The 16,301-nt window shown below is 44.3% G+C and overlaps 2 protein-coding genes across 3 annotated transcripts; both read right to left on the bottom strand.

Moving 5' to 3' along the window:
- Nucleotides 1-1,518: 1,518 nt before the first annotated feature.
- ccdc18 (coiled-coil domain containing 18) lies at nt 1,519-10,759 on the bottom strand. The gene is made up of 25 exons (XM_061294927.1): nt 10,334-10,759; nt 9,744-9,902; nt 9,419-9,522; nt 9,232-9,360; nt 9,015-9,111; nt 8,800-8,921; nt 8,435-8,723; nt 8,243-8,330; nt 7,904-8,121; nt 7,685-7,795; nt 7,416-7,547; nt 7,118-7,252; nt 6,984-7,049; nt 6,746-6,862; nt 6,489-6,656; nt 6,002-6,144; nt 5,379-5,542; nt 5,092-5,305; nt 4,449-4,548; nt 4,250-4,381; nt 3,952-4,065; nt 3,742-3,879; nt 3,118-3,519; nt 2,201-2,839; nt 1,519-1,706 (listed from the first exon to the last, which is right to left on the bottom strand). Exons 2-25 carry the CDS (start codon nt 9,873-9,875, stop codon nt 1,686-1,688), a joined length of 3,975 nt encoding a protein of 1,324 aa, XP_061150911.1. The 5' UTR covers nt 9,876-9,902; nt 10,334-10,759; the 3' UTR covers nt 1,519-1,685.
- A 361-nt stretch (nt 10,760-11,120) lies between these two features.
- On the bottom strand, nt 11,121-16,266 carry mtf2 (metal response element binding transcription factor 2). Of its 2 annotated transcripts, none has more exons than XM_061295329.1 (15): nt 15,992-16,266; nt 15,157-15,343; nt 14,954-15,035; nt 14,633-14,743; nt 14,449-14,549; nt 14,227-14,342; nt 14,031-14,126; nt 13,844-13,912; nt 13,564-13,687; nt 13,367-13,434; nt 13,127-13,282; nt 12,923-13,013; nt 12,731-12,789; nt 12,538-12,636; nt 11,121-12,430 (listed from the first exon to the last, which is right to left on the bottom strand). In XM_061295329.1, exons 1-15 carry the CDS (start codon nt 15,994-15,996, stop codon nt 12,055-12,057), a joined length of 1,740 nt encoding a protein of 579 aa, XP_061151313.1. In that variant the 5' UTR covers nt 15,997-16,266; the 3' UTR covers nt 11,121-12,054. The 2 variants fall into 2 exon arrangements, with proteins under 2 accessions (XP_061151313.1, XP_061151312.1); XM_061295328.1 differs by having other exon boundaries at nt 14,227-14,345; nt 15,992-16,257.
- Nucleotides 16,267-16,301: the final 35 nt, after the last annotated feature.

Here is a 16,301-nt window from a genome sequence, read left to right as displayed (position 1 = left end):
TTAGTCTAGCTAACCGGTGCTAGAGTGGTGAATGTTTTCATTGAACAGGGAGGCCCCACCAGCAGGCTGGAGACAGCTGATGGTGCACATCCTCAACCACAATGGATTACAATCTTATCATGTCGGGCTAATCTGGGACACAAAAGGAGAAAAGGGACATGAGGGAGAACTGGGACCCCACTTTGATACTGTTGGAAATATATACATTCAGATTTGTTACCATATACAATTTCATCTTTTTTTTCCCTTACATTTAATTTTCTTTCAATTCCTTCTCAAGGTTGCTTTCTGTATTGATTTGTACCTTATGCTTGTTTTATATTATTAGAAGCATCTAATTACAAACCAGGTCGTTGTTTGTTTATCCGCAAGTCACATGTTTAATTAAAGCACATCAACACGCTTTGCGTGTCTACGGCCGGCCGCACTTTCAACTAATGACTCCCTGCAGCCGTTTGAGCTTTGCATCTTTGAAGGCCTTTTCCAAACACGGCCAGCTGCGACACTCGTCCATCTCGTTCGTCCAGTCTCGAAAAATACATAATGACACTGTTATTATGACGGCCACATGTCAGCTCGTACATCCGCCACAATCGTAGTATATGCACATACTAGGCCGAGAACTATACTATAAAGTTGCACAGAGACAAAACAAGTCACATTTTCGCAAAATGGAGGGTAACATTGAAAATTAGGAGATAGATCATATGTAACTGGCAACTTAAAAATAAGACAAACATAGGAAGTTGAACAGAGGAACTAGAGCGCAAGAGTGACGCTATCGCAGCAGGCCACAAAACTAACCACATCCTCACTTTACAAAGAGCTTAACATGTAAACGTCAAGATACCCTTCCTGAAAATGTAAATGCTCTTAAGACATATGATTACTTCAGACAAACAGGGCACAGTATTAAAAGCAAAACATGTTTTGCAAGTTTCTGTTTTGTTGGTTCAACGAGGAAAAGCGACCGACGTCTGGCAATTTGCATGTCACAAAGTCGGAGTTGGAATTACTGAAAGGGAAGTTGTGCTGAAATTGACAAAAGGTTTGTATTTCAGTACACTGTACACACACTTTGTGAGATTTTTCTAATTGCGTCAATAAAAGTTTGGAAACAGTGTTAAAGTGGCTTTTTTTTTTTTTTTTAAAGAGACAGTACACGTTTCCACTAAGCTAGAAATAATTGGCTTAGAATGCAATTTTAAGCAGAGGCTTTCAAAAGTAACTCATGCATTGGTGGGCCCCTGACCTTACGACCCCATGAGGGGGGTACCACGCAGTTTACTCAGAGAACAGTTAAAACGACAGCCGTTTCTGTGGTTTTGTCAAAAATGACATTAATTGTGTTCTTGTTACGTAAGTCAGATCCCAAATCTTTTTCTCGGCTTTCTCGTTGACCGTCGCTGAGGCAAAAATCCCTTTCTTGGATTGGAAAGTGACAATTCTCATGCGACTGGTTGACCGAGGGATCTTGTTAGTTTGCAACCAAGATTGAAAGGTCTCTGGAGAATGACACTAGTAAAAATAAGAACATTTATTGAAGTATTAAAAATGAAAACTCAAATGTTTTAATCTATATAAACACCAGTCACAGGCTGTCAGACAAAAACCACTTCAACACAGCACTACTTGAATAACTTACATTATAAGAGATACGTTGACGATATAAACTGGAACGTTGTTCAAGCCTCCCCGGTGTCCATCTGAGGGCAGACAAAAATGCGACCAGATGAAATCGAATGGAATGTGCCAGCCTTGTCTTACATAAGGGCAATAAAACGTTTGTGCCAACTCGGTTTCTCTGTCACTGCTGGATTTAATTTCGATTTCATCAGTCACTTGGTGAATGAATGGTGAGCCTTAATTGAGGGTTGTGTAGCACAGAAGTCCAATAGTTTCCATTTCTCTTGCCTCTATTCGAGCCAACTTTCGGAATATTTGGTATTTTCATGAAAAAAGAAGTTGGCTCCACACAACAAAAGTTATATAATTTTAAGAATATTTGTTTATATAAAACGACTGGAAGTAAAAAAAAAAAAAAAATCCACTGGTACTCTATGAGCCTGTGAGTATTGTCTGTCTACATGTGTTGCTCCACACTTTGTGTTCAAATATCTAAATTACAATAATACCACTGATATAATAAGACCAAATGCAGCCTATGTTTGATTCGATTCCATCACTGTGCTGCTGTTACCTGAAGGTCCGGTCCACTCTGCGATGACCCCTCAGAGCTCCACAAGGACGGATCGTCCTGATTGGCTAAAGTCTGATTGACGAACCGCAACATTCCCTTCAATGAGTTCATGTGCTCGTTCGGGCTGCTCGCCCCTACTCGCTCGTTATCTCCTTCCTCCGTGATAGTAGGCTCGGAGCTGGAGCTGGTGTCTCCCGTCACGTAGGTGAGGGGGTCGAAGGAGAGCTCGCAGCTCGACGGCGGCTCGGTGCTGCTGAGTCCCTGCCAGCTGTGGTCTACGGAGTCCGAGTTGGACGACTCCCACGGCTGCTGACTCAGCGCCTCCCTCAGCGTGGCCTTGAGGCTCGGAGGAAGTTCTAAGGACAGGTCGTTGCTACAGCTCTGGAGAAGCATCTGGAGGCCCGCATCAGACGGAGGTGAGGTTCCAGTTGCGGAGGGAGGGGAAGTCCTGGGAGCGAGGGATGGAGAGATGGTGGTTGTTGGATACCTAGTGGGAGAGGAAGGAGGGCACGGCGAGGATGAGGAGTCCTCTTGGGGATGGACGGATGGCAAGGAGCCATTTGGATCGCACGCAGCTGGATGGTGACGTTCAGTTGCTCGCTCCAGACTGGAGATGAGACGAGTTACCTCACACTCCTGCTTAGAAGTTGCCAAAATGAGCAGATTGTTAACTTGCATCAAAAAATAATAATAATCACTGGACACTAACAAAATATGTGACCGTAACCATCGCTAACATTTCGGATGGTGAAATATAAAAAAGAAAAATAATAATAATAACTGAAAAATGTATTTAAACCCTTGAATGCAGAAATTAAGTCATCAGAAAATAAATATTCCAGTTCAGATAGCTTCAAAATCTTCTTCGGTACAGCAACAATAAGTGGTGACTTTAGCCTTGCATTAAAGTGCATTACCTCGAGCTCACTGGAGGTCTCGGCGGACCCCTGAGAGGATTCAAGCTGAGTGCAGCGCTGAGCAGATTTGTCCCTGGCTTCTTTCCACTGAGCACTAAGCTGCTCCAGCTGGACTTGGAGGTGCCTCTTCTGAGCCTTGACTTTCTCGTACAAATTCCGGCTCCTCTCCAGCTGAGTCTCAGTCTGCAGGAGCCCGTTCTGGCTCTGCTCTAGCCGAGTCTGGAGATGACTGGCTTCGGCCTTGGTGCGATCCAACTCCGTCTTTGCGTGTTCCAGCTCACTTTTAGCCTGGTCCAGCTGGATCTCCTGCTGCTGGAGTTTAGAGGTGAGCTTCTCCTGCGAGGATGACATGTGCGAGGACACTTTGAGGAGCTGACCTCGGGTCTCCTGCAGGGACTCCAGCTGACCAAGAAGAAAGAAAACACATCTTAGCATACACTGAATAAGTTTCAATACTTAATTTAATCCCCTCAGTGTTTCTTCAAGTGTGGTAGAGGAGGGCTCCCTCTAGTGGTACATAAAATAATCTATACATTTTAATTGATTTAATGTTGAGCAATGCAATCTACGTACGTACTGAATTGTTTAGAATTGTCGCTAGTACTTGCTAATAATATGGCGTACCTCCTTGTTATGTTGCTCCCGCTCCAGATCCAGCTCCCGCTCTAAAGAAGCCAGCGTGTTCTGCAAGGTGACCTCGGAGCGTTGCCAGCGTGTCTCTTTCAGAGCCAGCTCTTCCTTTGCGTGGCACAGCTTCTCAACCTACACGGCAGCCATGACAGTATAACCACGATCCGAGCAGCTAGCGTGTGAAAACATCTGAATGGTGCTTACCAAGTCCTTCTCCTGCAGCTTGATGGCGTCCAGTTGTGACGTGAGAACTTTACAGTGGCACTGAGCTTTTTCAAGTTCCTGCAGCAATGTCTCAAGTCTGTGCTGATGGGATTCCTGAAACACGAACCACAGGATATATTTTCTCTCCAAAAAAAAAATGTTCCTTGTGTTCACTGTTCTCTTTCCAGGATGTCACGTGTTGAACTTTTTCAATTTGACCTACAGGACATTGTGACCCGATTGGCTTTTGTCTTATTTGCATGACCTTGCTCACATTCCTTGATGCACCTCTCTCTACCTTTGTCTCCTCGAGCTCCTTCTGAGTGTCTCTCACTTCTTCCTCTCTGACCTCCAGACTTTGCTGCAGTGCCTTCACCTTGCTCTCCATCTCCTGCTTGTGCTCCCGGATGGCCACATCCAGCTGGCCCAGCTGAGGAACAAACGAAAGTGTGTCAAAGCGTTGCCTTCCAAACACACCCTGGAGGCTTCTTTCATACCAGCGTTGCTCTTTGCTGGAGCTCCCCCTGTCTTTCTTTCAATGCATCGTCCATGTCTAAAACTTCATGAGTCCTCTCTTCCAACTCCTTCTGGGTCTCGCTGTGAACACGCACATACACCTTATAAATAAATCATATTATGTAATGGATTCTGAACATTAAGAAAAGTTTATAAAAACATTTATTGATTTAATTATTATGCAGAAAGAATGCAAACTAGATTTATTATTATTTTTGTGTATAGAAAAATCAGTGCGGCATTTTTTAGAAACTTTTTTTTCACGTTATTTTTAGGGGAGGGCTCTGACAATAACGTGGATTGTGAAGACCAATGAACTCAAGTCTTGCGGTTGTACAGACAAATCTTTATATTGTTGGTGTGTGTGTGTTCCCTTGAGTGCTTTGTGTACAGTAGCTGCAGGCGATAATTACAAAAAAGCTTTTATAGCTCAGTGGCACAGAATGTACTATCTTAAAATAGCAAATGATGACATCACAAAAGAAATGATCCGTAAAATGGACACGTTTGTCACACAAAGATGATGCACAGACATAAGTATAAAAGTATCAAATTCTCATGACATGGTTTCAACCATGACACAATGACTCCATCACGTCCGTAGAAGAGTTCACGAAGCCTCACCTGAGACGTATACTCAGTTTTTCCACCTCCGCTTGCCGCTCGTCAGCAACGCTTTGGGTCCTCTGCAGGACGTCTTGAAGCAAGTGGAGCTGCGTCAAAGTCTCGGCCAGCTCCTCCTGCACCGTCTGCAGCTGGCCCTCCAGGAGCTGCACCTTCTGGATGCAGTTGTGCTTGTCTGCCTCGCAACGATGGAGCTTCTCTTCCAGGTCCGCCACTAAAGAAGAGCGAGGGAAAGTGTTGAAGGTGTCTAGCGTCAAAACGAATGTGGCTTGGGTGCATTTGCTTACCCAAGTCATTCTTGCTTTCAAGCGCGCTCCTTGTTTGCTGCAGGTTCTTGTCCATGACGCTGATCTGAGATGTCTTGACGGTGATGTCTTTCCGCAGACTCTGCAGCTCCGACTCTTTGGACACGAGCTCCACTTGGTATTTTTTTGCGTCTGTTGTCGCTTGGCTACAAAAACATGAAAAGTAACAAGCTTGTTATGATTATTATTTTTTTTTTTAGCAATAGCATGACATCCAAATATGAAACATTTACTCGCCTCACCTTATCGTGAGCATGGCACCCATTTCTGATATGGAGAGAACCTTCAGCAATTTTTAGGAATTTAGCAAAAAAAATGGGTCACATGAAGAAAATGAAGTAATTTAAGACGTCACGATCCGGCCGAAAGAAATGTCGGCAAACCGAAGCTAAGCCTCGCTTATATATTAACGGAGGCGAGAGGCGGAGCAAGAGGGACGGCGTCACGCTTACTGCTTGTTGTGGTGGAATCATAAGACACAATCTGATTATCTGATTTTCAAATGGGACAACATATGATGCAATTATCTCAATGGTAAAAAAAAAAAATGCGTGGGAAACAAGCTGTTGATGATTCTACTCATGCCACGGCACAGCTGCCCTTACTCGAGTGTCTCGGACAGTTTCGTGTTCTTTTCCTTCACGTCATGCAGGTCCTTGTCTTTCTCCACATTGTCTTCCCGTCTGCTCCTCAACTCATCCTGCAGAGACGCTCGAGCTCGCTCCAGCTGATGCTCGAGTGTGGACACCTACGTCAAAGACAAGAACGTCACCAATTATTTTTCCCCCCCAAGGTCACCAAGGTGGTAACATTAAATTCCAACACAATGAATTAGATCCATTTTTTTTGCTAAGTCTGTGCTCCATTCCGTAAAGCTCAGCGCACTGAATGGACAACATTGTCTTAAGAGTTGGGACACAAAGTTACAAGCTAAGAAGACATTCTGTGCTATTTATGCCATCACAAGATTAGACCGCTTATTCCCCGAAACCAATGCTTTGTTTTCTCGTGATGAACGAACCCTTCTCGGATTTCGTTACGTAAACAAATGGACGGCATCTTCTCTTTGCACTAGCCAACTCGGTCGCTCACCTGTTGCTGCAGCTGACTTTGGCTCTCCTCCAGTTCGGCGATGCGAGCCGTGCTCTCGCTCAGCATGGTCTGCTGCTGCTGCAAAGAAAGCTGAAGCTGCAGGTTTTGCTCACTGGAACTCTGAGCCACCCGAGTGACACCGTGAAGCTTTTCTTGCTGAGAACACACCTGAAGCGGGGAGAAGAAGAAAAAAAAAAACCAGGAGTATTTAGCGCTATTATTATCATTTTTGAAAATTGCTCAGTCTGACTGTCTACCCGGTGTTTGGATCTCTGCAGCTCGGACTCGTAGCTTTTTTTCATCTCCTCCATCTGCTGAAGATGCCACGTCAGCTGGTCCCGGCACGCTGACAGAGACGACTGGAGCTCACACACCTGACACACGCCCAGACAAAGAGTCAACACTCACACAAAGTGCCACTTTTACACTGGATGGACTGAAATATTTGGTTCTTCTAGTCATCCTTAAAGCAATGTCCCATGTTGTTCCACCGACCTTGGCTGCCTGCTCTTTTAAACTCTGGAGCAACTCCTTGCTGTGTCTCGCTTCAATCTGCTTCTCCTGAAGCCGGGACAAAATGCATCAAGTCCTCAACTAAGCTTGTTTTAAAAACAAGAGTCCTTCCTTACCTGCGTGAGCTGTTCCACGGAGGTCTGCAGCCGTAAAGTTGCAGCCTGAGCCTCATCTCTTTCTCTCTGGAGACAACTCAGTTCCTGCTCCATGTCTAAGACTCGAGAATGAGCCTCCTCCACTGACAGCTGTAGCTGAAAATGTGAGAAAATGCTCACTTTATATTTATAACTATTTTATATTTATAGTTATAATGAACGACTAAAATGACTGACACTGGTAAAAAAAAAAAAAAGAACAACCCTATCATGAATATTTAAAAAAAAAAAAAAAAGCACAGATGTCAATTCAAGTCACCATGTCTATTCTGTGTTGGTGCTCGGTGCATTGCTGACTTTGTGATTGTTTGGTCTTTTCCAAAGTTTGCTGGTACTCCCTTTGCTTTTTGCTCATCAGTGTTTGGTAGTGTTGAAGAGTGCCAATGGTCTCCTGCATTGAATACAAGAAGAACAAAAATAGCATCTTCAAAAAGTGCTGGATGACTGAGTAATGGAGACTGTTAGTATATATTATATTACGATGTATTATACACCCCCAGTGACCAAGTCATATGAGAAGGAGCGTACCTGCAGCTGATTCTCCAGCTCCGTATTCCTCAGTGCAGCCTGACTGTAGGCCGACGTTTTCTCCTGTAACTGTTTCTCCAGCGCAGCAGCTCGAGCGCTCTTTCGCTTTAACTGATTTGAAACCGAGAGCAAAGCCAAGCTTGTGAAACCACGTTGCAAAATCAAGTGTCACATTTGTTGGATGACCAACAGACGCAGAATAAGAGAAAATTGCTATACTTCTTTTTCTGAGGCCATGGCTTGGTTGGCTTTGTCCATCAGCTCCGTCTGGAGATTCTGGTAGTTGGAAGCTCTTTGGGCCAAGGAAGCTTGCAGGGCGGAAATTTCCTCCTGAGCTCGGTTCACGCGGTCCTGAAGCCTTTCGACCAGGCTGCATTGTTTAGTCCTTTCAGCCTCCTTCACCTGAAGAACTTGCAATAGATGCTGGTAACCTTCACCTGAGAAGATCCATAAATAATAAGACTGGAAAGGGTTGACATTGATGATGGGAATGTTACATTGGCGGGCTTTTCTTTTGTGCTTTTGTTTATATCAAAATGCAGATGAAAAAACGTGAACCTGGTTTCAGTTTCAGCATTTGTGCAGTTGTTGAATAGTCCGCCGGAGGCAGCATGCAGGGCCTGACGCACAATGGTCCTACGGCATCCTAAAAAAAATATTATATCATCTGAATCATCTGACATATGTCGGTTACATCACTTTGGCTTTGGGCACCATAAGGAAAATCATATGACGTGTAAATCTCCCCACCTCTCGAAGATGCAGCAGAGATAATATGGCCTCCAGGCTGGCTGCCTCGGCCTGGCTCTGCTGCGTTGCTCTGTTGCTGTGGGCCAGACACAGCTCCTGGTTCTTGGTCAGAGTGCGCAGATCTTCCAGTTCCTTGCGCAGAGTAATCAGCTCCCCGCATTCAGCGTTGCGTTCCGTCAGCTGCCTCTGGAGGTCTGAGCTCCGCCGCCCGGCATCCTCCAGCTTTGCCTGGAGATCTGAACACTCAGCGGCTAAAGTCTTTGCCTGCCTCACGTCTTCCTTTAGCTGGCTGCAAGGGCCCGTGAAGAGGTCATGGTAAGGATGAGGAAGCACTCATGATGGGAACGAAAGCGAGCCATGCTAACCTGATTGTACGACTCTGATCGGCCTTGTCTCTCTCCAGCGCAGTACACTGAAGTTCTAACGCTTCTTTATCTTGATCACACTCAATCAGACTGTCTTTTAATTTGATTTCATTTTCCATCACCTGGAATGCAGACACAGCAATTGTCTTACAATGACATCACTTTCAGCCTGGAACACTTTTGACAACCTTTGAGATTCCAAAGTTGAAAATGACCTTTTGAAATTTGATGGCAACGGTGGCCTTGTACTCTTTGAAAGCTTCTTTGAGTTTCTCAGCATTTTCGAGGGCTTGGTTTCTTTGTTGCTCCGCCCTGTTATGTAGAATATAGCACATTCAGTGTAGACTACATCATAAATGAATTGCAGAATTACATGGAACATAATGCCCAAACTGAAATATAATAAAACACTGTTCAATCCAGTCAATTTACCTTTTAGCCAAAGCGCTTTTGTTTGCCAGCTCTTCTCTGAGAGTGTTTAGTTTTTCCGTCAGAGTTGTGATCATGATGTCGCCGTGAGTTGCTTCCTCCTGACAACGTTCTGCTCTCAGCTCTGCCGCCCTAAGAAACACAAAGACAAACTGGCTTCCAGGATATCATGTACGTCGGCATGACTTACTTTAGTTCTTTAGCTTTGGTCTCCACTTCTGTTTCGAGGTGTACGATTTGCTCCTTCATGACTGAGATGTTACGAGATCTCCCACTGGAGCATCGCAGGTGGCCCTGAAAGTGAAAATGTCCTTCATTATGCATAAAGTTGTACGATATAACAATATGGCCAATATAAAACACCTATCGTTCCATGGAACCGTGTTTATAATGTCCTTTTTTTTTTTTTTATGGACAGTGTGCACATATAATATGTACGAGAAAAACCATGGAGATGTTTGCACCAGTACAAGCAGAAAAGACCATTTCCATATGCCTCAGGATGGCTCTTTCACCTGAGAGCTGGAGGAAAGGAGTTCATACGGTGTGGCATCCAGGTCAGTGATGAGTTCAACATCCTGCGTGGCAAGACGGGCATTTTCTTGGCGTGCGTAACCCATTTTTCGCTTCATAGGAACAGAATCCATTTCATGGATGACATGAAGTCAAGTGAACTGGATAAGAATGGAAACAAGCAAGATGTTTTTCTCTTGTTAGCATAATGGATTATTTGTTGTTCCATTTACCATTTTAAATGAATGTAATGATTCCTAACAGTGTGGAGTAAGAAATTATCTAAGCAAAAGTGCACCAGGTGAAATGAATAGGTCCAAAATGAATATTTATTAGAAAAAACAAAATTGTTCAATAACCAATAGCAGCGACATAATGTGCCAGACAGAACAATTAAATGTTCTTCCACTAGATGGCAGAAGATAGTACAAAGTCATTTAGTGGTTTGAAGAAGACAATTTTACAAACGTATTCTTGATTTATGCAGATTAATCGAACATAGATTGAAACATAGTTGAAGTCTCGAAAAATGGCATTAATGACTTAATTCACGAATAGAGCAGTGGATTAAAACAAGTTGTGGTGGACTCACCCAGTTGCAGTCTTGGCAGATTCATCAAGTGTCTAATCTTCGTCATTGACATTTGATTCTGAAGAGTACATACGACTAGTTAAGTAATCATAACTTTTTACAGTGGTCAACTGTCGGCTGCGGTGGTACTTGTCGATCACTTTCAAGAATAAACGACACATGACTGTCAATGAGGTAGTAGCATGTTAGCAGGGCAAATGTAAACAACTCTTGCTAATCAACAAGTGGCTAGCCGAGAGATGTAACGTCGCTGCGGTCTGGTAAAAGAAAGCCCCAAAAACAGCCTAAATTAGATATTAGCTTGGTGGTGGTAGTTGTTTTGTTTTTTAATACGCTGATTTCATCTTGTCATTCCGTTTTAGTCGATGTGTTAGCATTACCCACCAAAAACTTAACCAAGTTGTCTCCGCCCCTGTTTTTTTTAATCCGTTAGTGATTGGATGAAAGCAATCGACACTACACGACGATTGGTTGAAACGTCTGATACGCACACGAGCGCGAAGAGTGGCGGAAGGATGAAATAGCCAATGGCAAGCGTGGAAGTGATCTAAATAGCCAATCGCAATCGTGAAAAATAGCCCAAGCACCAGCTCAGTGGACTAGTGGTAGAGTGTCCGCCCTGAGACTGGAGGATTCTGGGTTCAAACCCCGGCCGCGTCATACCAAAAACTATATAAATGACCAATTTCTTCCCGGCTCGGAACTCAGTGTAACGGTTTGGAATTAGGTCTCCCCCCCACTCTGGATCAAACTCACATAGGGATGGGTTAAATGCAGAGGACATATGAGTTTTTTCACTTTTTATTTTTTGATTATCAAAACAAGAAAAAAACAAAAACGTTATAGGTCCTTAAGGATTTAAATCACACCACTTAAAATAAGTTGCCAAAAAGGTGGAGCCTGAAATTAAGCACAACGCACGCACGTGTCTTCTAGAATGGCCTAAACACAGCCCGCTGAAGAACCTTTGTTGTCAAGAATACAAGTATAGAGAGACATTAGAACTCTGCACTGTACAAAAATAAACCTTATCCAAGTGGACACAAAAGATTCACGGTGCAACATCAGTGGCAAAACAAAACTTCCCCCTTCTTCTTGACCCAGATTGGCAAGTTCAACGGGCTACATTCCGTGGGAAAAAAAAATGTAGTTTTATACTCGGCTGGTTTGAAATTGACAAGTAAATACAAACTGACCTTAAAAATAAAACATATCTTTGTAAGCCTAAGGAGCAGTGCATTGAACAGTTTTATGCATAACTGAGGGCTTGTTGTAAACATTCCAAGTAAAGCAATTAAAAAAAAAAAAAAACGGCTAAAGAGCAAAGAGATACAAATATGCCAAAGCCTCGTATATACCAACAAAGTTTTACATACCAACTGTAGATATGTTTGAACGTATTATTCACAGTGAGCTGCACTGAACCAGTAGGCTTTACAGAAAGCTTCATAACGCTGCAGTATAAACTGAAAAGGGACATATTTCGTTAGCCTATTAGCATAATTGCCAGAGTCATTTTTTTACCTAAAAAAAAAAAACCACAATATGTTTGCCAAATATAAATTCTTAATGTCTGGGTACATTCTCAGTCATCACAGTAATGTGGAATTTACGCAACCGAACTCTTTTCCCTTCCTTTCTGAAAAATGACACGTGGTAATTATGCTAGAAGGAGAACGTCAACTCTGATTACAAGATGGGTGTGCGGTCAAGACGCCAATCTAGGAGGCGGTGACCCCCTCCCACTGCACCAGATACTCCACCTTGCCGTCCAAGGTGACCCTTCGAGCGAGCACTTTGTACTTCTCCCCGCAAGCCAGCCTTCCCGCTGCACCAAAATAGGTGCTGATTGAGCTCTTGAGGTGGGACAGCTGGCTGTTGGGGTCCATGCCGTGAACTATGTCTGCAGAGTGCAGTCCCGGAAGCGGAGTTGCGACATCGGCGCCGGAAGGGATGGGGTGCGCTTGGCCAGGCGGAAGACTCTCGGGTTTGTGCGGCGGCGGGACCCGCCGCGGCCGCCCGCGTTTTCTTTTTAAGGGTGGAGGGGAAAGGGGCAGGGTGGAAGTCGTCGTCTGGGTCCTGTTGGAGCTGCACAGGCTACAGGGATAGGATCGCACGAGTTGAGTTTGAAAGCAGCGGTTATTATTATTCAAACACAAGTGGCCCCTCCCTCTCTATCATCTAAGCTGACGTCGCCGGCTCACCTGGACGGCCTCGAGAGGCTTGAGGTAGTTTCCGAGGTGCTCAGGGCGCCAATCGACTCTGCGTCTGAGGTTTGGGACGACAGTAAAGACCGCTCGCTCCTGGAGCACCGAGTGAGAGAGACGAAAAAGACAAAACGTTCAAATGGAAGAATTGGTCATCTCAAAGACCGTGATTGGCAGCATGTTCCCTTACTTGACGGACGAAAAGCGCTCCAGTGAGGGAGATTCTAGTGCTGTGGGCTTTCTTAGTTCCTGTCGGATGATAAAAACAAGTTGTCGTTTCTTGTACGACAAGTTTTTCTTCCGAAACAAACAATACAGTGATACTCGCCTTCGGTCAAACTATGTGCAGTTCCTGCCCACTACTAGATACGAATGTACACACCTGGGACAGGAGTTCACCGGAACATCTGCGTTTGGCCTGCCGCTCCAGTGAATGACTTGCTTGCTTCCTCTTCCTGGACTTCTTCTGTGCTCTGGTTAGCGAAGATGGTAAAAGTAACAGTTCACGCAGAGTAAAATAGTTTCATCATTAATGTGAGAAATAAGACGTAAACATGAGATCTATTTGTAGTATAAAGCATCTTACCTCAGGCCAGACAGCGATTTGTTTGAGTCGATGCCATGTGAGGGGCGCCCCATCAGTCTGCTTACCGGATGCTCTCCGCTGGGGGGAGTGGGAGGGAATCGAACCCTCAGCCCAAACAAGTGCTTCTTCTTCTTTACCTCCTTTCCTGACATGAACCTAGCAGAGGCAAAAAAAGGAATGGTTACTTTTAGGCCTTTTCTTTCAGTATCAGAAATGCAGGCCGAAATAAGAAGAACCTACTTGGTTGTGTTGCTGTTTAAAGCCTCAAGAACATACGCAAATCGCGTTGATCTTGGAGTGTCGGCAAGCTGTTGACGTGACAAAGGAGACAATGCAGGTTTTAAAAGGTGTGGAAGTCAGAACGTACATTCAAAAGAGCAAACATCAGACGGTTTCTGGACTTTGATGAAAATGCAACCTGTGATTACGGTCCTTACTTCACCAAGCTGCAGCAGCTCCCAGTTGTTGTTGATGTAGGCCATCAGGTCCAGCTCGGAATCAAAGTACTTCTTCTTGTGGATCATTGTCAGGTTGTACAGGCTCAGGTGGGTCACATCCTCCCTGCAGCATTTCCGTTAGTTATGTAGCCACATCCACCATTTCATTTTCGATTCCATTTTGCGAGTCAACTTTGAAGCTTTTCCCGTACAGTCAGTAGATGGCGACAAAGCACATTTTAACGTGTTTGATTTTGAAAACCTGGAAAGAGGATCTTACCATCCGAGAGGCAGTCGGCTCAGATACTCAGGTCCACTGTTGCAAACGGAGCAAATGAAGAGATAAAATCTGAAGGCAAAGGAAAAACAAATGCTGGGTTACATCTGGCTGAAAAAAAAAAACACTAAAGTATTGTGGCTCTGGAATTTGATGTCTGGCTAAGCAATTGGTTAATAAATCCTCTCACCTGTCTCCGTAAAGCATCGGCATGGGTAAGCAACGGAGGCAGGCTTCGTGGAACCACTGCTCACAACCATTGCACTGCAGCATCTTCAGGTACCAGCTATTTTCATACGGTACACGAGGAGACAAAGGAAAACGTCGATTGCGTGGAGGGGGCTCCTGCTGTGACAAATTTGATTTCATCTCGTCAGGCCACTCACTTTCCTGGCCCTCCACAGTAGCAGTAGCACTGTTGCAAGTTGGTCCGGTGGTCTTCATCCCACACCAGTTCCTCCGGTGCGTATGGGAAGGACAGATCCATGGTTTCTGTCTCCTCCTGCTTCAAAAAAAAAAAAAAATTAGTCAAAGAAATATAATAAATAAAGGGTGTTCCTTGTGATGAATGCGGTTTTTGGTGCCCTTAAATTCTAAACGGGCTGTACCTTTGGGAAAGAAGTGAGCTGACATGCACAGCAAAGCCATTTGTCGTCCGAGTCGATGACAGCAGCGTCAATGACGGGCGAGTGGCAGAGCTGATGGTAGCCTGAAGGACGACAAGCACATTAGAATTATTAAAGTGAAGCAAAAAAAAGAAAACTTACCGGTTCATCCCAATGTAAGGCATACCTTGCCCACACTTGTCACAAATGACTATCTCATTGGGCTCCTCGGAGGTTTCATGCCGACATATGGAGCACACGATGTCATCGTGCTCGTCATCGTCTTCATCTTCGTCTCCTGAATTGAACAACAATGAAAATAATCAATAAGTACTTGAAGCCAAAGAAATTGATGTTAAGATGTTTACATGTTAAGAGAAACAAAAGAGTGATTGAGAAGATGGGGACGTATTGAGTAAAGTTGAAATCAATGGAAAAATCAATTATTTGAGATATTTTGACTTTTATGGCCCATTTCAAAGTACACAACTAATTGGCTCCTGCTTACCTGTTTGAATATCTTTCCAGAGAACCCAAGATTTGGATCGATCCTCAAACACCACAAAGCATCGCTGCTTGTCTCGATCGATCTGCAAGAGTCGGGAAAAACGATCAGTTTTGTCTTCTTTTTTTTGTGTGGGAGAGAAAGAAAAAAAAATGAATTCGGACACTCGTAAGTCCGGGTGTCTCTGTTCGTCCTCGCACACCAACCTTAGCGATTGTTCCCAAGTAGATCAAGCCATCCGACCAGCGGGCCAAGACATCCTGTCCCTCGGTGAATCTGTCCTGCTCTCCATAAGCCACCCTTTCTTGCCTCGTGGGGGACAAGGGAACAGCCTGCTGCCGTGAGGGGTGGGATCCCTGATGGACGGACAGATGACTCAGAACGCCCGAGTCTCTGGGGACGGACAGGTGGAGGGGGGACATGGATTAGCAAAAAACATATTTGAAATGTTTCACTCCATAAAATAAGGTGATGCTCACTTACTCCATCTCTATATTAGTTAATAATTTGAGCGGTGCATTTCTCACATAACTATTTCATCCTGTTTTGCCATTTTTGTGGGTTACTGGTTTTTAACCATCAAGTGACTTCACAACCATTTGGTCCTAAGTATTTGATGTGTTGTAAATAAAAGATGATTTAGGGAGGGGGGGTGATTTAATCTCAAAGCGCCTTCTTGTCACACTGACCAATCAGTACAGACGTTACAGTACTTAGTTACTTGAATTTTTGTATTACACGTTTCGTAACGGCTATTAACACAACATAGGTTTGAAAAAGATTCGTTGTTTATTCGGATGTTCTTTCAGGACTGCCTCTTTGTTTGAATGGTTGTTAGTGTTCGGCCACATGTAAAATTTGAAAACCGCCCGGCTAAAGGCGACAACGAGGAAGCAAAATGCGGATTATTTCATGGTTGGAGCCGCAAATAGAGACGAAGTGTTTGCATAATTAATCTAATGAGCTACGTTTTAAAGTAAGACACAAGACGAGTGAGTCGGACCCACACCCCCACATTACAGGAAAACATGACAACAATACCTCATTCGGGCACCTCCGCTTCTACAGCTCACCAGAGTAGTAAACAAAGTCAGTATTCGCGTGTGGCTCTCGTGTTTCTTGGGTCACTTCGATTTGTTTGGTTTTGCAACAAACGAGAGCGACCCGAACGTCTGGACTTTGCTTCTTTCTCAGAAAATAACAAACGGCTCATTTAGCCCGAGCATGTTCGCCATTTTGGTTTCCCGCTGACGGCTAGGCTATTGCATTGTGGGAAGAGAAGAGTTGCAACACCCGCGTCGGTTCCTCATCCGTTTATTTGCATTCTAGAAATAATTTCATTTACCCCATC

The sequence above is a fragment of the Syngnathus typhle genome, linkage group LG13, assembly GCF_033458585.1.
Source record: "Syngnathus typhle isolate RoL2023-S1 ecotype Sweden linkage group LG13, RoL_Styp_1.0, whole genome shotgun sequence".
Lineage (NCBI taxonomy): Eukaryota > Metazoa > Chordata > Actinopteri > Syngnathiformes > Syngnathidae > Syngnathus > Syngnathus typhle.
The sequence above is the reverse complement of the archived record's forward strand: the minus strand, read 5'-3'. Positions and strand labels throughout refer to the sequence as shown.